Below are 19008 nucleotides of genomic sequence, written 5' to 3'. Positions count from 1 at the left end.
TGCACTAACATAGCTAATGTTTACCTGTGCATGTAAGGGTTAGTGTGTTGCAAGCCTAGGCTTCTTAGCTTGCTCACGTCTTCATATCATTATATTATGTTTGTGTTGCCACAAACGTAAGTGACGCACTGCATCAGTCCTGCCAAGTTTTCTTTCTTAGGGTAGCATCAGGTTAATGAGTGTAGCCAAGCACCCATTTCAGACAGTATTTTACTAGTTCTTATTTGCCAGAAAGAAAAATTCTGAAGCATCATCAAACATCAAGAGAACATGTGTAGTTGAATGTTTGTAACAAATTTGGGTGTACTCTGGTGACCTTCTGGCTTCTCCCCCAGTGGTCGTGATGAGGCACACTCATTTTGAGAGGAAACACAAACACTTTTTTTTTTTTTGTCTGGCTCTTTTGTTGACTCAGGTTTAAGGATGTCAGTGGGAAATTGGTCGAATGGAATGCTGCTATCACAAGCGCTCCCATGTGAGTTCCCCAACCCACCTGTTGCAAATTGGCCATGCAGTTGGTCACCAGTCCCGTCCTCCGTCATGTAGTGTCATGTCACGCACTTGTCATGTTCTTGAAAACTTTTGCGCACCCGTGCAATGGTTCCATGTCGTGCCTGGAGTTTGCTGCAGCTAAGGAAGTGGGGAGCTGAGACAGAATTTTCTAATGTTTGCATCTGATACAGCGGGAGCAAAAATTGTGCATATTTGCTACTCTGGGCTGACCTGATGCCATTTGCATGCACATAGAGGGATTGAGGGCGCTTTCACAATGATCGTGAGGTTTGCTTATCTCAATGGTCTTGATGGCTTGTCCTGATGTTTATTCACACATGTTGACATCTAAAGGGGGCACACATTTTATCCTTGGAGTCAGTGGACTTCGAATCGCTATTTGACATTCTTTGAATACAAAGCTTCACATCCTTGTATGACTGCAAAATCTGAACTTCAAATGCAGTCGCCTCCCTTTTGTAAATCGTGCATTGTGAAAGCGACCTCTCAGTGTGGGCGTTGCTTTGCTTTTCTCCTTTTTGCCCCAATTTTGTGCACTGTTTTCATCCATTTGTGCACTCTTTCTGCTCATGCTAATACTCAGATGTATGGTACCCAGTTGCTTGAAAGTCGATTGTTTCTCTGGACCATGGCATTAACCCTCTACCTGAGCACCTTGCTGATGCATTGCTTCCGTCCTACTCTGGGGAGTATGAATTAGCTCGTGGGTTCTCTGTCAGAGGTCTTTTAATTCCCTGACTTGTTGTGCCTGTCTGCTGCTCTCACTTCATTAACTTGCCTGCTTATAATGTGATCATGTTTTCTTCGCATGTCTGTGCGCTCAGTCAAAGCTTCCCGGGCATCTTTAACTCTACCACGTATGTGGGGCTCTCTTTCTCTCCTTTCTGCTTGTTTCTCGGCATCTGCTTTGGGATTTTGGTCATTGGGTGACATGAATATGTTTTACAAGGCTATTTGACATGACACCTTTTTAGGGATGTCGAAACGTTAGTCCTTGTGAACTGTTACTGTAATCTGAAGAGCCTGCACAGAGCTGCATATTTGCTAAGAGACATGTAACCTGAAGAGCTTGCACAAAGCGGCGTATTTGCCAAGAGACATTTTTATGCTTGGATTTACTAAATCATAGTGTAGCATGTAGGTTGTTTGACAGGAAGACATTGTTGGAAATAGTGCATGCATGATTTTGCTTTCAAAGCTATTTACTAAATCGCATGTCGGTTTATTTTATATGAAACACCATTCAGGTGCCTGTAATGTAATCATCAGTGTATGGGCTCACAAATGGTTTTGCACTGAGACATTGCAAGGAATACCAAATGTTTATCAATGGTTTTCTAAGTTTAGGGAAGCTTGCCTGCATTTTATTGGCAGACTGAACACCTGCCACGAACAGCCTTACACTGGCAGGCAACAAATTACTGCCTGAAAACAAAACGAAGGGAAATCATTGGCTAGAACAATGCTCAAGGACTATGGCATGACTCAGTACATAGTCTTGAAAGTCACTCTGTGAAGATAACACACGTGGTTGGCACTCATTGCATCAGCCCCAACAGTCAGGCTTCTCATTTGAGTGTGGCTTTGGAAAACTGAACCTGAGTACTTGATGATGTAGCGCTGTTTGTAATAGCTGCCTGTTTATTGGTCAGCTGTGTAGAGGAATCCCCCATGGTGGAGTAGATTTGTAATAAGGAGTAATTACTCATTGGCATCCACCCAGGCGCAGCCATAAGGCTACAAAGGAAAGCTATACTGCTTCCACAAAAATCTCGTACTAGTTTTTAAAAAATTTGCCCTGGTTTATTACAGCTTCAATTTGTTTTTGTTTTTTTCACTGGTAATTAAATTTGGTTGGCTGCCTGCATCTGCACACTCCTAACATTAAGACTTGCATCTTGGCAGGATGGAACATTCGTTATTTGAATGTGTGCACTTCAGTTGTTCTTTGAACAACTACTGCATGCCTAGTTATTGGAACATCTTATATACGCGAACCGCTTACATCGGGTCATCTTTATATGATAACGTTTAATTAGGATCGGTTTATTAATCAGTCAAGAAAAATGCACACACATTTGATAAATACAGTAGGAAGTCCCAAAGCCAGCGGATGCACAGGAGATCCGCCGTTAGAAAAGAGCATAGAGATACAAACATTCAAATACAAACATCAAAAAATACTTTTAACTGAATTTTAAATGTACCCAGAAATACAAGATGACAAAAACTGTAAATGAAACACAATTTGGTCAAGTGTTATATGATGGCATAGTAATTCTTTTTCTTTTATGAAGACTGCACTTCTGCAATGAGCCTTAGTAAACCAACTACAGTATAAAGCGCTATGAAGGCTTATGAGCTGCCTTGCAGTTACTAATTTGAGCCTGTATTTTGCTGCAAGTTTGCTTATAGTGTGCTGTTAATTTATGCGCACGACTGACCTTCAAGACATGTTCTTGTACTACAGGTGAAAAATGATTATTTAACAGGTTGCACTGCATGTGAAGATGTGCCACGTAGTTGTCAAGACTGTTGCAGATAGGTAGCCTATATGTTGCACAGGTAATGAATGACTAATCTAGTGTAAACGGTTGAATTTTTTTAGATCCAAATTTTCACGTTATTCACAAATAACATTGACCTCATGAAAATTAGTCCTGCAAATAAATTGGGCTGGAGCACTAAGGGGCCCATTGCCTCTGCTTTGCTTAATATAATACTCTGGAAATATTGAGCTCGTGAAAAATAAGTCGTTTACAGTATTTAGAGGTTCTTAGCATGTCTACTATACTAAGTCTTATGTTGTGTGATTAATCTTCCTTTGATGCATGCTGCTAAAGGTTGACACTTTGCATGCAGCAATAATCGTTTATTTTAAAACCCTGACAATACAGAATAATGCCTGTCATTGATGACTTAGGATTGGTTGTCACAATTATCTGATCCTGTTTTCTTTTGTGTCCTTTTCCCCCCCCTCGTGCAGCTACCAGAAGACTAGTGCCACAATCAAAACTGCTGGAGAGAAGACCACTACTGCCCTAGGCAGCCTGGGTGCCAGCATGTCCAAGAAACTGGGAGAGATGAAGTAATGCAGTCCTCTTCTTCATGCTTGGAATGTTCAGAAGTGTCATTTCATGGTCTTTGAGAAGTGAATCTAACCGAGATAAGCATTGCGGTGAAGGTTTCATTCTAGCTACGTCACAGCCATCAAAACTGCACATAGAAAGGAGGGTGGGTAACAAAGAGCGGTGTCGAATTGCTGGCCTGTAGGTTTAAAATCTACATTCAGGATAAGGTTGTGGGGCCAGCTGCTTACCTTAGAGTGGTTAGACTCCTGTTAAGACGAACTTGGTAAAGGTGGCTTCTCGGATGTTCTTGGAATTCTTGGTGTGTGCTTCTTAGTTAAGACAAACTTTTGCGGTGACTGAATTTTGGCGACTCCGGTGGATGAAAAGGTGCCGGTGGATGAAAAGGTGCATAGGTGCAAGGGTGTCCTGCCCATAGAATTGGCAAAACAGCTGTGCTCCAGAACAGAAAAAGGACTGAGAAAAGAAAGGATGATTATACAATCATGAAGCATGTGCCACTCAGCTAGATGGGGTGAGGAGCAAAGGAAACCAAGGATAAGGCAAAAGGCGGAAAAAGAAAACTGAAAAGGGGTTGCTGAAAAAGAAGCAGGAGAAACAAAAAAGAAACAATGGCGTTTTTGAGAGGGATCATGTGAGCATGTCATGTCTTTATTGCTTTTGGTCATGCATACTACAATAAATCCTCCTTTGCAATTATCTTTTCGCTGCAAGGCTATTTCATTATGTGTGTTTGTCTAAAATATATTTGGGCACACCAGGCATGCTCACCCATACTTCTTGGGGGCACCTTTAAGTTTTCTTGGTCCCTCCAAGTTCGTCTTAAAGGGATTCTACATAGGCAACAAAACGCTTTATGGTGCAGTTATTGCTGTGTGTTTCTGGCACACTGCAATACTGTGCTTACAATGACAATTCTACTTTTAAATGCAGTGGCATATTCCGAGCCCTATTAGTAAGCAGCAGATGTCTTGGAGGATGCAGCATCAGTCAAAATTCCAATCCATGCTGGTAGCTTGGCACACCTAATCATAGATGGTTAAGGTAAACTGTCTAAAATTTGCTGATAACTTATTGTGTTTGAAACTAGCTTTATTCTAGACATGCAGAGTGCCTGAATAACCTGAAGTTGTAATTAAGGAAGTTTGAAGTCTCTCAAATTAGATACTTGCTGGAAATGTCCTTGTTGCTGCATCGGTATTTGGTTTGTCCTGTGTAGTGGATTTTTCAAGACCAGTACACAGTGCATAGCCCGCTCGGCACTGTTCTGCGTGTTTAACTGGTAGCATGGCATCATTTCAGGGCCTCCTTATATAACTGGGTTTCGCTACGAACATGTAAGCATTTGCTGTTACAACCTGAACAAACAGCCACTGTGTGCCCAGAAATTTGAAGTTTATACTCTTTATTTCTCTGTACGTGCGGTTGATGAGTTTTAAAATTTGGATGGAAACTGATCGTTCTCACCAAAATAGCGGACCATGTCTGATCTGTAAGTGTTGTGTTTGTGGAAAACTCTGGATACATTGTGGTCCCTAGTATCAGCCAGTGGCGGTTAAAACTATTCTGGCTATTTTTACCTGAAATTGAATGAAATTTGAAGTACAGTCAAACCTCGATTTAATGAAGTCTGTAAAATCAGCAGTTTAGTTCGTAATATTAAAATTTGCAACATTGAAATTCACCTCCTAGCAGGCTCAGAAACTGCGAAAAACGCGCTGTGGATAACTGACAGGAAAAGCCTTTATTTGCAATTAAAATGCTTTTTCTGCCCTTTCTTCGCCAGCAGCAACGGCGTTACGCGCATCTTTTGCGAGCTCGTGAGCCGCCCCAGCACGTCTATCGCGCCAACCACCTCGTGGGTGACGGGAACGATGCACTGTCCTTGAATTTTGGTTTTGTTGCCGTCATCTTCCTCTTGCAAGTGCCCCAAGCACACCGCAGATACGACGTCGCAAGTTTTGCTGCACCGTTCTGGACGCTGATTGGAGCATTGCTGATGTTTTCTCCCCCCATTTCTTTTTTGTCCCCACGGTTTCAGTTCAGTTTTCTTCGCTTGAGTCCGCGTGGCTTTGTTCTCCCACAAGAGCGCCAAAACGGATTACTTGTCACGTGTTATTCGCTGTTAGTGTGGCGAGGCCTCCTCACACGCTACAGTGCCACTTAAGATGGGTGCGACACCTTCAGCAAGTTGATAAATGATAAATGTTAGATAAGGGGAAGCTGGTACCATCGTGTAGGCGAGTTTCTTAAAGAGCACTTCATCCACCGTGGGAATGTCTGGAAGACAGCATAGCGTACTTGGCTTGGCCCTGAAACATAACTACGACTGCAGAAATAAAAATTTTTGCAAATTACGTGTTGCAAGGAAGCATTGTTTTATAATAAATATCTGCTCTAATAAAAATATGTTTACTGTACATTGCAATAAATGAGCAGAGAAGCACACAGGCCTAAACGATCACCGAATTTGATCATGGAGAGAGAATGGCAAGAGAGGGCATTCTCTTCATGCCGCCAAATATAGCTAACCATAGAAAATAATTTTTTGCGTTTAACAGGCACGCTTTTCATAGCGAGTATTCTGTAAAAAAAATTGTTAGCGCTTAAAATACTACACTGTAGAAGCTACTGTTTTTGCATTGTGAAAAACGAACATTTCATTGACGTCTGCTATTGCGGGACATGCCCTATGTCCGTATATAGGCTATGTTTGTACCATGAGAAACTTGTCCGAGCCCCTGCTTTTCTGTAAGAAACTAGTTTGTGCGCAAAAGTGCCGGCGCTCGCCATGTCCTGGCGCAGTGCTTACAGATTTTGCAAAAAAAAAAACATGAATTAGGAAGTGCAAACCTCCCCTACCACAAGTAAGTGACGGCCGTGTTCATGCTGACATGTGCAACATGTGGGTATTTGGGTTTAATTCATGAAGTGGAAGTCGTTCCTGCATGCAATGCACGGCCACTGCCAGTCTTCGAAATGAACCAAACGCAATCCTCAGCGACTACGGCTAGCATAAGTTGCACTGTTGAAGTACTTGCGCTTCTAAAGTGTCTCCGACACTCTTATGAGAAATCTGTAAAGTGGTCACAGCAGCAGACTGCTGAGTATTTAGTTCACAAAAAATCTTGTTCCCTTCTTTCACATTTCTGTGCACAGGTAGCACAGGTTCCTGCTGAGCAAAACCCAGCTTGCTGTGTAAATGACTCCCATTAAGGAAGCAAACGGACTTTAGGCCTAGCAGGCACCAGACACTGTGCTCAGCTCACTTCGAGTCAAGCGCCTTCGGATGTTCCGCATCTCAAATGAACTGCGTGCATAGCTGCACTACAAAACCACAAAGCGCACAAAACATCGGCAAAACCTACTTTGGTGAACACAAAACTGAACAACCGAAAAAATCCAATCCGTAGCACAGTCAACAAGCCACTAGAGGTCAATCCGGCGTGCTGTCTTCCCAGCATGCCTCGGACGTCCCTGGTGGATGAAATGAAAAGCCGCCAGCTTTCCCTCTAGTGTACAGTACGAAACTCTATGGACGCGGTAGTGGTGGAGCTCTACCTCGTTGCACTGTGAAGGATGTGGGAGGCCCTTATGATTCTGCTTCGATTCACCCGACAGCGTGCACGCAATAAAGCGTTGATGGGAATGTGAAAAAGTCATTGCCGCGCTGTTCTCATCTCAGAATCAGGCACCCATTTAATAAAAATAAAGGTACCACGATGCAAGCTATCCTTGAGTTTTTTCTGGAGTCATTCGATTATTCGAACTTTCAGATAATTCGAACATTTTTCCCAGCCCGTTGAAGTTCGAATTAATGATATTTTACTGTGCAAAGCGATAACCTCTGTTAGTTCACATTGGATGCATTGAAAGCTTATAGAGTCCAACTCTACATACTATTTGCGTTGATGCCAGAGTAAGTTTGGTTTTGAGGTACTCCCTATACATTTCCATTTGTAGAAATCAACATCAGTTATCGTAGTTTTAACTGGACAGTATTTAAAGTTTTTTCAGTGTTCACACGGCTCTGTTTTATGGAAAGAAGCTGTTAGTTTATTGTTGTGCCCTGAACAACAATACGGAAAATAAAAATCATTCCTGATTTGTTTACATGGTATCCGCTCCCAAATTGCAGGAAGCATTACAACTGTACAAACAAAATTTCACAACATTGTTTTGCTCTTAAAAATCTCACTATGCCCATTTTCTTGATATAGAAGCATTTTATTAGTACTCATTCAAGGATAGTGGAGAGTTCAGCAATGCCAATTGTTCAAGACATGAAGGTGCAGAAAAATGATGCCATGATGTTATTAAGCTCCTGGTAACATTGTGCAATTGCATTGTGTGCTTAGTAGGCTGCTTTGCTGCAGTACTTCACAACTGCTAAGGTGAACTGTCGGGGATCAAGAAAAATCATTGATACATGAAGCTGAATTATTGATGAATTTGGCCTTTTCATCTACCGGGGGAATCGCGCAGTGTGTAAACAATCTGTTGGCAAAACAGAGAGAAAACATGCATGCAAAATGAAATTAAAGGCGATACATTCTAAAAGAGTAATAGCATGTTCCGTGCATTGAAAGCAAAATCCTTGGTAGCACAACAAAAGTGGCCATGTTCAGAGAGAGTTATAATTTTGCCTGGCAGGTATACACTCGTGCTCTGGCAAAAAGGCTGTTGTCAGTATGGACAACTCGAATTGTCGACAATTTTTCTGGCAACAAAACTTTTGCATTGCATTTCTGCCTCGTTATAATGGAAACCTGTTTTCTGGACAATATTAAAGCCCATGTTTTTGTTGTACCGTTAATGTGGATAGCAATTGGAACTAACCTCATCTGACTCAACCGGATACCTCTGTTCCTCTGCTTTTAGTGCAGGACACCAGCGAAAGGCAGTGTGAAACTGAAAATTCCTGAGTGATAGCCAAATTTTTTTGTTTGCATGCTTTACACTGCCAAGGCAGCTGGTCCACATGCATCACCACTTGTCATATTACATGAATGGCTGCGAAAAAAATTCTATCATCTCATGATACCGTCTGAATGTTGTGTTGAGCACAAATGTGTACAAGCATTTGTGGGATGTGGAAATCTGTGGTAGGAAATACGACCATGTCGTGAGATGCCGTCACATATCTAACAGACCACAAGATGCTCCAGACTGCACCACATTAAAAATAATGGCTACTAGGAAAGTCCACCTCGAGCTCAACAAAATTTTCTAATTTTCACTTCACTGTCAAACATTGTGCACCAAAGCATACCTTGATCTTGAAGTTTAAAAAAAAAAATTTTTTTCCTCCTCTTTTCATTATTATGGATGATTTGCTGCATGGTCAGTTTTGCTTTGCAACCAAAGTGTCCATATTAACAAGGCAAGGCCTCTAATTCTGTTCTGTGGAGGCTGCTGAGCACAGCGTAATTTTGAACCATGGCATAAAGTCGTGAAATATATAATTGTGCATTTTACTTCACTTAGATGAAGGGAAGGAAACGGCTGTATCACAAAAATGACAATTCGTATATTTGAAAATTTTCACTTTAGTAATGTATTTCAGTTGCAAAAAAAGGTTGCATCAGGAGTGAGCCAGATAAGATCAGCATTACTTTTTCTACTACTTTGCTCTGTTTATTCATTTTTCAGTCTAGTGCAGTACTTGCTAGAAAACTACGGGATGGGAGCTGTGATGTAGTTCAGCCCTAGTATCATTGCTGAAAGCATTACAGAACAGTCCGTCTCTCTGCATTTAACTAGGTTTCTGCTAGGGCAGCAACAATTTCATTGCTTCTTTCTGTCCTTTGTTTCATTGCAGAAATTCTACTGCTTTTAAGTCTGTTGAGGAGAAGGTTGGGTCCGTCTACACCAATGTAAAGGTACGTGGAATGACACCATGCCATATGGTTGCCTGCAAAAATTAATCTATTTTGCTTGTGTTTTGTGACGTTATCAGTCTTTTGGCTTTGTTGCTCTCCTAGGTGTAATGTTACTTTTATGTGCTTTCTTTCGTTGCAGGAGTCGATCTCTTGAGCCAAAGCGTAGCTTGTTTTCGTAGGAAGCTCTTGGGGCACCACCCTTCTTGAAGTCTAGATGCTGGCTGCTTGAGTGATAGCATATAAGCCATTTTTTTTTTTGCAAAACTGGCTGTATTTTTTCTTTTCATTTCTGTTTCGTTTGGCTTGTCCACTCCCCCGTGTGCGGCAGCAATTAGTCTCCCCAAGTTCCTACCAACATATACAGGCTGAATGACGCGTTGCATTCTTTTTGTGGTCAGGCAGCAATGTCTGTGGTGCATTTAGGGTGAGGCTCTTGTCTCCCCCGTTTTTTTTACTGCATTTAGCTTCAGACTTCCACCCCTCCTTTTTTTTTCTCTTGCTTTGTTAATAAAGCCTGCACCTATCTTTTGCTTGTCCTGTGTCTGGGTATCCTTCTGACTGCATGCCACTTGGATTTTAGACTATATGTATATGTTTCGATCCTGTTGCTAAGCGGCACTGCATAACAACCCAATACTTGCGACATTTTTTTTGTTCACGCACCTAGACAACTGATCGAGTTGCAGGTAGCTGTTTGAATTGCATTCACAGCTGGTGCTGTTGGTACTGAGGAGCTTTGCTGATACTATCAGTAATGCTGGAGTTAGTGTGTATAGGCTTCCTACGAGAGGCGGAGTTTCGCAGCAGTTTTTTCTGCGCCGCTTCTGCCTTCATTGACCAAACGCAATCGCATGGCTCTAAAGCATCCATGCATTACAGAGAAAACACCTCCACACTGTTTAGCACTAGCTGTTGACAGTCCATAGTTTCACCTACGGTTCTCATGCTTGGTAGCATTGCATTCTGCCCAAGTGTACATGTCCACTGAAAAATTACCTACTTTTGCGTCAAAAATGCAATTTTGTGACAAGATTTCTTGGTCTTGAAAAGAAAGCGCTTGAGAATTATGGCGCTTATGCCAGATGGCACCACCCATCCACACAGAGTATTTTGTTCATGACTTGTAAATATATAGGCTTTCATGCAGCCAACGCATTACTAACAAGCTGAATGACTCGCTGCAGCAGTATTATGGTTGCGATAAAGCAAGTTCAGCACACAAAAATAAGTGGACTGAGCTGGTACCCTTTCTAACCAATGCATCGAGCATGCCTCCTGCATGCAAAAGTGGCAGCTTTCCCTCACGACTTGGATGCTTGGGAGAGAAATATGGCAGACCTGTGCCCACCTCCAGCTCACATAGGCAGCCTGTTTAGTAACTCTAAGTAATGCGAGCTGTCTGTCGTAGATGTCATGGATAATTAGGGGCACTGCAAAAAAAAAAAAAAAAAAACTGCTCGGTGCTCTTGGCTGCAGTTTATGTATGCTGTGCAAAAGGCACAAGGCTAAGGTGTCTTGTCACCTGGACACACAGTCAGCACAACAGGCAGTGTTCTCACATCAAAAGCACAGGCCTTTAGCCTATGTATTATGACTGCTAACAAGTTTTTCTTGGCGCAAAGCTTTGCTTTCACAAATGCACAGAGCTTGAGGACCATGGGAAGGCATTTGGTGCTTATTTACACTGTGCCTCCATTTTTCGCAAGTTTTCACCAAACCTAATGCAGGCTGCTGCTGCTCAAAATCATTTGATAAATTAAAGCATCTGAATAGAAGGACATGGCCACCAAGGAATCTAATGGGGCCACACAATGCACTACGACACGAGTGATTATTATATTTGCATGCACTTTGTCATATTAGCAGCTGATTATTTTTGGTTTGTGCATGCACTAGTCGTGATGCCACGCTGTTTTCACTGAAAAAAAAAAAATTTAAAGCAAGTGTACGGCCATCAGGATCAATGTAGTGGGTGTCTCCTAAATGAGAATACTTTAGGCCAAGTGGCAGATGCTGGCTTGATGGTGCCACCTGTTTGCCTGATTGAGCACCAGTGGCAAAATAGGTGGTGTTGTCTAGTGAACATATAGTGAATTGATATGCTCTTAATGTCATCTGCAGCACTATATTATACTATGCCGATTCCAGCTTGCATACAAGAGGAGAAAAAAACACCATTGTCTGTTGTAAATATTGTGCTCCGGAGCCATCTGAATTCGGAGCCTAGTTCATTTTATTTTTGCAATAACACTGATGGACTTCAGAATGCTGGATAAAGTGAGCCTGTCCGTTTTTTTTTTTTCTCCTAAAACTGGCCTTGCACATCATCTCCCTGCTCCATTCCTTTTTTTCTTGTCCCCCCTTCAAACAACCCATCTGCTTCAACAGTCCAAGGTGTCCTCACGTAGCAGCAGCGTCAACAGTTTTGAGGATGCACTCAACAGCCACCCAAGCAATACATCTACCTTGGCAACGCCTGTGACAAGTCCCATCTCCGAGGAAAAGAAGCCATTGTCCTAAAAGAAAGAACTGCTTGGTGGAATAGACTTGGGTATTCTCCCTCGTTTTTTTTTTTTTTCTTTTAAGAAAAAAAATTCCCCAATCTCTGGGTATCTTCTGTGTGCAGGCATTACTGCATCCTGGTTTGTCATTATAGTAGAAAGTTTGGAATAGAAGGGGCCTGGAAACTATATCGACTTACCTGTGGCACCGCAGCAACATTAACGAGCAGCATGACCCCTTGGGCATAAGCAGCTTATATTCTTTGCAACAGCTGATGTAATAGCCCCAAGAGAGACGCGTGCACCATTTTGGAGTTGCAGTAGGCTTTCTTTGAGACAAAAATGATATGCTGGCTGGAAATCTGCTAAACCTGCCAGCTCAGCATAACAATGCTAGTGAGGTAGGAATGAAACAAGCGAGTTTGCAGGGAAACCTTTGTGTGGTGCTGTGCAAGAATTCTTTGGAAATCGTACAGTACACCTCCAGTCAACTGTTCAGTTGGGGTTACAATTTGTGAATGGTACATCATGCAGGCGCACATGTCCTCCTATTATAAGTGCTTGCCGTCACTGTGCTTCTTTCAAAACTGTTGCTGCATCCAAGGAGTAAAGTGCACCCAACTTTGTTGCACTTAAGGCCACAGTCAATTCACTACTGCTTTGTTATGCTGGATGGAATCTGTACACACAAATCTGTTCTGTTATGCACATGTGGCACTGCAAAAGCTCGCATTAACAAGTGCGCACAATCAATGTGAACTGTCTGGCGAGTTGGTATAAATTCTTTGAAATCACGGTAGTTAAGGATGGAACAAAGTAGTGTATGTCCTGTCTACTACTACTATCATTTGTTGTTTTCCATGTTCTTGACGGCCCCATGTACATAAGTCAAATGGTCTTTATTTTGGTATTGTGCACACCTAAACGAAATTCTCCTTCAACTATATGATCACATTATTAGTCAGCATTGCTGAGCAGAGTTTGTCTCAAAGGGACTTGACAGCATGCTCTGCAGGCAATGAAATCTTGACATCGATATATATGGTTGCACATTTCTGTCCTACCAGGCCATTCAGCTGCTAGGTGTTGAGCCCACTACAGCTAAGACAATACAAACCAGTTGCAATGCAGAGCTGCTTGGGGAATAACAAGTTTGCACTTTTAGATGAGCCAAAAGACCGAACATGAATATTGTACGAGCTAAAACAATTGGCTGCAAAGAAAAGCGGAACACCCACCACCACCTACCCCGTTTCTTGTGCATGAAAGCCCTATTTTCCGAGCTGTGCAATCTATATTTTTGTGTGCACACATAGCATGACGAGTAAGAACTCTATATGATCAATAATGAACATATGAAACTGGATAACCTGCAAGACTGCGTATTGTCTTCAATAACCAAGGAAGAGAGACTGTGATTGACACAACACACGGTTATAAGGGTGATATTTGCCATGTGTAATGTACGAAACATATATTATGCTGCACAACGTGCAACCCACTGGAGTGATATGTGGCTGCCTTGTGGTTCAAGCACCTCTAATGGAAGTAAAATGTTCCTCACACAGTAGCTCCACATTGTGACCTTTCCACTTTTGAATTCCTCAAGTGTAATCATGCAATTGCTACATGAAAAAAATCGTGCTTTAAAATGCAACAATCTCAACCACTGTGAAATCAACTATGCTGAACTATATAACTCCACTGCTTCCAATCTGGAGCTTTACTCTACAGTGCAACTTTGGACTTTTTGGTCCGGTGGCAGCAGTCAGCACTGCTGCTGAAAGGAAGTAGTAGTACACATTGTTCTGTTTATTTTTTAGTTGCAACAGTGTGGTGATACGTACTTCTTATACTTTTTTTAAAGTTATATTTTGGGAACTCTTTTGCTGATAAGCATGTTCTTACTCCAGAAACTGTTTCCTTGCCTGCGACTAATTTCTTTGCATAACATGTACGTCACTGTCACGTGTTACATATGAAAAGTCCTTGGGTTTTGTACATCTGTCTTGTGAGAAGCGCAAGCTGTAAATGAAGCTGTTTGTTTTAGTGTATAGCAGCCTGCAAGTTGTTTTCGTTTTGTGTACTTCCTACAGATGTGTGAAGGGTGGGAGATTCAAGGAAAAGTGCACAGGTGTGGATTGTGGAACATGTCTCACCTTCTTATGCACCCAGTTTCAGTGTAATATAGCTACAGAAGTGACATGTCAACAAAAGTGATGCTCCCGAATTCTCTTTGGAATGCTTCCTATTCAAAAATAAAGCTTGTTTGGTGTGTCCGTGGTGTGGTGTGCTTTTACTAGTTTTCGTTGTGCTCGGCAGACGCATTCCAGTAGTCTTGATAACTGTTACAAACTTGCAGTCCATCACCTGTGATAAATCACAAGCTGTTGCTGGCTGACACAAGTGCTACGATACATTTCATGCATACTGTGTTGACCAAGCTGAAGTGCTCTGAAAGTTGCAAATGCTTTGCGAACTGCTAACTTTGAATTCGTGTGGTCCTGCTACCTCTGAATGGACAGATTGAAGAGCAGCGATTCAATGTTTCTTGTCTACACAAAGTCAGCTGCAATGGTTACAGAGGTGGTCCTTCCATAACAAAACTACAGCAGCATTTGCTAACATAACAGTTAGAAGGCAGCCTGCATTGTAAAATGAGGACTCTGTGGTATTTGCATCTCTGCAGAAAAACCCTGTCCATCTTATGAACAAACAAATCTGAGAAAGTTAGTCCATTCACACAGCACAAAAAAATGGGAGAAGAAGAGGTCTGCATGACTCGAGTACTGCGTTCTCTGTAGTGGGAAACAACTTGAACACAGCAGTGTTGTTGGCTGATTGCCATGATGTCACAGTTCACCTGGTTAATCCGTGGTTAATCCTCTTGCACCTTCCAGATCCCAGGGATGCCATGCTAGCAGGGTATTTGTCGTTTTGTGCTTAAGTTGCATGTTTATAGTGTTTCTTTGTCCCTAGTCTTTTTTCTTGTTTGTCTGAACATCATGGCTTATGGTTTATGGGGTTTAATGTCCCAAAGCGACTCGAGCTATGGGACACCATAGCGGAAGGCTCTGGATAATTTCGACCACCTGGGGTCCTTTAGCATGCACTGAAATCGCACAGTACATGGGTCTCTAGAAATATTTCGCCTCCATCAAAATTCGACTGCCGTGGCCGGAATAGAACTCGCGTCTTTTGTGTCAGCAGCTGAGCACCATAACCGCTGAGCCACCCCGGCGGCTCCTGAACACAACGCCATGCTATTGTACACAGATGAATTATCTAACAAATAATGCCCTTGCGCAAAGAACACAGGACACAACAAAGTAACAGATTTAACACAATTATGCGTACTTGTGTTTCATGAAGTACAGAGTCGATCGCGCTAGTCTAGAGCGCTCGAGCGGTGCAGTTCGGTGGAAATAAAGCGAAATTATAAAGTAGGTATTTACTTTCATTGATAATACTTGCGCTAGAGAGCAGCCTAATATTCATGTGAAATGCTCACGCACCAGCGCCTTGACCTCAGTAAAGCAGCTGCGATAAGATTTGACTTCACTTTCTCCGCAGCACACCGCACGAGCGCTCTAGACATGTGTGATCGACTCTGTACATCTTTCTTCATCAATGCACAAAGCTTGTCTGCTCCTGAGCAGCTTGGCATGACGGCTGACGCACAAATGACGTGTGAAGAGTGATGCAAGCGAATATGTAGAACTCCTGGGGTTGAGATATTACTCAAAAGTAGCAAAGCAGGCCTTGTGTGTCAAGAATTTTTCTTGAATTTTTCAAACCGCAAAACGCTGAGCGACTCTGCTCCACATCGCCGTGCAATGACAGTTTCTCCTCGTAGGCCGTGTGTGGACATCAGTTTGCAAACGTCACCTGTAAAATGAAAACTGAACTGTTCACTCACTAATGTTCACTACAGGTCTGCATGATACAAGGAAAGTATCAGTTGTACACACAGAAGCCATACCTGGGTCATTTTGTTTGATGACTAGCAGAAAATACAGGCCATGATCACTCAACATTTCAGGTATGTATGGAGCCAGCCTGTCCATGACTTCACGGCCTTTTAAGCCACCAGCCCAGGATCGAGTGAGCAGCTTGTCACTGTGCACCTGAAATATGGATACATTGTTTAAGAAGTGATTGCCTTCCAAAACGGTGCTATTAGTAGAGGTACTTTGCATCTGTCAAGCTTACATTCTTTGATACAGAGTATAACTTTGTGATCATACAAGGAAGCTGCATAACCTTTCAGTAGCTTAGACTGTTTGGATTCCTGGTCGTAAAAATGGTAATCTTGCTTTCTAGCAGTGAGACTGCAATGGAAGGATGTTATTTAAAATGTAAAAAGGAAGGGAACATATATCCTACATTGTTTATATGCATGCTTGCCTCCAAAAAACAAAACCACTGAATAAACGGCATGACGATTTAGCAAGCAAAGCTGTCTCCACAGCCTGCCTACCTAGCACAGGGGCAAGTAGGTGTGCTGTCAATGCAATATGTGCAGCTTGGAAACAATTTGGGAACAATCACAGGGAAGAAAAATTGACGTGTGCACCACAGTTTTCGTATTAATTTATTGTACGTAACAAGGGAAGCCATGACGTCTCCTACTTTCAAATGGGCTCGAAAACGCAACCTGCATAAAGCTGCCCCTGAAAGGCTATCAACAGCCGGGGCTAGGCCATTTGTGCTGGTCTAAAGTTCAACAGAAAAGTTCCTTCATAAGCACTTCACAATGTCGATCACAGAATGCAGAATACAAAAGGAGCTCCCAGACAATAGATGTTACCTCTTCGGATGGCGTTACAACATACGGTGGATTGAAGATCAGAAGATCAACTTGGTTGCGCAGGCGGTCAGCAAGGCATTCTACCTGAAAGCATCAGCAAAATACCCAATGAGTAACACTATTCGTTTTAAGCCATAACTACGCATGCTATGGAACGTTCATGGTGAGGCGTATAGGAAACGGGCCAGACATGCTAACTGCTCACGAGATCGTTCACTACGACGTCAGTATGTGCTCCGTTCCTTTCACAAGTTGTTTTCGTCATCGAAGCAGCATTTTCATTTATGTCAGTTGCTCTGCAAACAAAGGTTCAGCATCTTTGGCACATGTAAGAAGGATAACAATGCTCCCGCAATGACATCACTTACATGCAGAAACAGCTGTTGCCTAAAGCTTTCGAAATGGCTGCGCTGACAATTCCTGAGCCGGAACCGACTTCAACGCACAGTGCCGGCCTGAAAAATGATCACGGTGTTTTTAACAATATCGAGTGTGTTTTGTGCCTTACCTTCTGGGTAGAATTTCAGAGAGACTTTTTTCCAGCGCATCTATCAAAAGAAAACTGTCCTCTGCTGGCTCATACACGCTGGCTGCTTCACTTTCGGTAAACGAACTGACAACTGGTGTTTCCATGCTACTGGAGTAAGTTCTGCGCCACCACGCTCACAAAACCCCAAAGAACTACTCGCGGCTCTATACCTTTTCGCGACGCTAACAAAACAACGCGCAGATTTTTATTCTAGGCATCCTATAGATTTACCACGCGCCCGGCGTTTGTTTACACCAGTGTGGGCAGCACAATATCGTGAAAGGGCTAAAATTAGTGAAGCACCGCCTACCTCTCGTCAGCTTGTCACATTCAGCCCATAAATGTCAAATTTTCCTAACGCTGTAAATATATGCCTTGATGTATTTTGAATTCCCCGACATGCAAAAAAAAACTGTTTTCATTTACTTTTACTCGTCGCAACTTCAGATCCTTCCCGTCAGAAAACGCGGCAAATTCAACAGTGATTGTTTACTCTCTTTACAGTGAACAGGATCACATCCTGTGGAATTGTCAAACAGAGTCACCTCCGGGTGATCTAGTTACCGCTCCTTCTCTCGAGCGGTGGGAGGCCTTGCTGGCTAGCTGTGACCCCAGAACGCAAATTCTGGTGGTGGAGTGGGCTGACAAAGTCGTAGACGGCTATGCACTGCCGACCACTTAACGCGACCACCAAGCTCTTTCCGGCGAATAAAATGTTTTACAGTCAAATCAGTGAACAAGAAATAACTTATGATTTATAGGGTTTAACGTCCCAAAGACACTCAGGCTGTCAGGGGTGCCGTAGGGAATGGCTCCGGAAATTTCAACCACCTGCGGTTCTTTAACGTGCACTGACGTCGCACAGCACACGGGCCTCTAGAATTTCGCCTCTTCGATCGCCGCGGTCGAGATCGAACCCGCGTCTTTCGGGTCAGCAGCCGAGCGCCATAACCACTGAACCACCGCGGAAGATATATATATCTTGTGAAGATGCAATTAAATCAATTAAATACAATGGAGATGTCACTGCCTCCGATCACCTTTCTCATTTCTTCTGCGGTGGACCAGTCACTGCACAGCGCCTGAAGATACCTTTTAACACATCTACATGTGCTTCCTACAGCTGCACGCGCTGGTTGTGCAATGCTCACATAAGAGCTGATGTTTCGACAGAATAAGCTCTTATTTTCCTAATGTATGAAGTCTCTGTATAAGGATTAATATTCTGCTCGTTTGTCTATAATCTGATTGATGCACGAATATTGGTACTTATTCCAGAAGTCAGCCTGTTGGTTCATTGAGGTCCAACGTAGCTACGATTCTGTTAGTAGATACCTTAGTAAATACCTGAATACCACAACTAGTAATATAATCAACCTATAATTTTTCAGGCCCTTGACTTCACCTTTATTTGCTAGTGTCTGGTCAGCACTGTTGCATGCTTTTGGTACACTTGAGTTCATTAGGCATGATGTACACAGGTTTGCGAGTTTCCTAGGCAAAATATGTTCGCGTCCTTCACCAGATCTACAGCCACTTGGACTCCTGCCTCTTTTTCTAGATCTCTGCAGCCACTTGATCTACTCCTATTTCGTTTAGCGTCCGCATTGTCATTGGTTTACTTTCCCTTTGATCGCAACCGGAATTCCTATTTCATTGCGACTGCTTCAGCTATTAGTACCGT

At 42.7% G+C, this 19008-nt stretch overlaps 2 protein-coding genes across 7 annotated transcripts in view; one reads left to right on the top strand and one right to left on the bottom strand.

The window, feature by feature from the left end:
- LOC144129233 (uncharacterized) overlaps nt 1-14264 on the top strand; it is a 34548-nt gene extending 20284 nt beyond the window's left edge. For 2 of the 6 annotated variants that reach the window (XM_077663236.1, XM_077663232.1), the window contains exons 4-7: nt 416-475; nt 3500-3601; nt 9424-9484; nt 11873-14264. In XM_077663236.1, the coding sequence (XP_077519362.1) occupies nt 416-475; nt 3500-3601; nt 9424-9484; nt 11873-12004 (355 nt within the window). In that variant the 3' untranslated portion in view covers nt 12005-14264. Of the gene's footprint in view, nt 1-415; nt 476-1337; nt 1371-3499; nt 3602-9423; nt 9485-9623 lie in introns of all 6 variants that reach the window. The other 4 variants (XM_077663237.1, XM_077663235.1, XM_077663233.1 and 1 more) reach the window with 3 other exon arrangements.
- Nucleotides 11842-17580, bottom strand: HemK2 (HemK methyltransferase 2). Its single transcript, XM_077663238.1, has 6 exons — nt 17304-17580; nt 17164-17250; nt 17001-17091; nt 16796-16879; nt 15968-16112; nt 11842-15873 (listed from the first exon to the last, which is right to left on the bottom strand). The coding sequence occupies exons 1-6, from the start codon at nt 17426-17428 to the stop codon at nt 15755-15757; spliced, it is 651 nt and encodes a 216-aa protein (XP_077519364.1). The 5' UTR covers nt 17429-17580; the 3' UTR covers nt 11842-15754.
- Nucleotides 17581-19008: the final 1428 nt, after the last annotated feature.

This window comes from Amblyomma americanum, chromosome 4 (assembly GCF_052857255.1).
Source record: "Amblyomma americanum isolate KBUSLIRL-KWMA chromosome 4, ASM5285725v1, whole genome shotgun sequence".
In the NCBI taxonomy this organism is placed as follows: Eukaryota; Metazoa; Arthropoda; class Arachnida; order Ixodida; family Ixodidae; genus Amblyomma; species Amblyomma americanum.
This window is presented reverse-complemented; position numbering and strand designations above follow the sequence as displayed.

Bases quoted from the DNA above. Each gene is read 5' to 3' on its own strand.
- HemK2 (XM_077663238.1), bottom strand. From the start codon at position 17,428: ATGGAAACACCAGTTGTCAGTTCGTTTACCGAAAGTGAAGCAGCCAGC. The intron at 17,092-17,163 runs GTAAGTGATGTC...CTTTGTTTGCAG, and splicing joins GGCAACAGCTGTTTCTGCAT to AGCAACTGACATAAATGAAA. The intron at 15,874-15,967 runs GTATGGCTTCTG...TTCATTTTACAG, and splicing joins CATCAAACAAAATGACCCAG to GTGACGTTTGCAAACTGATG.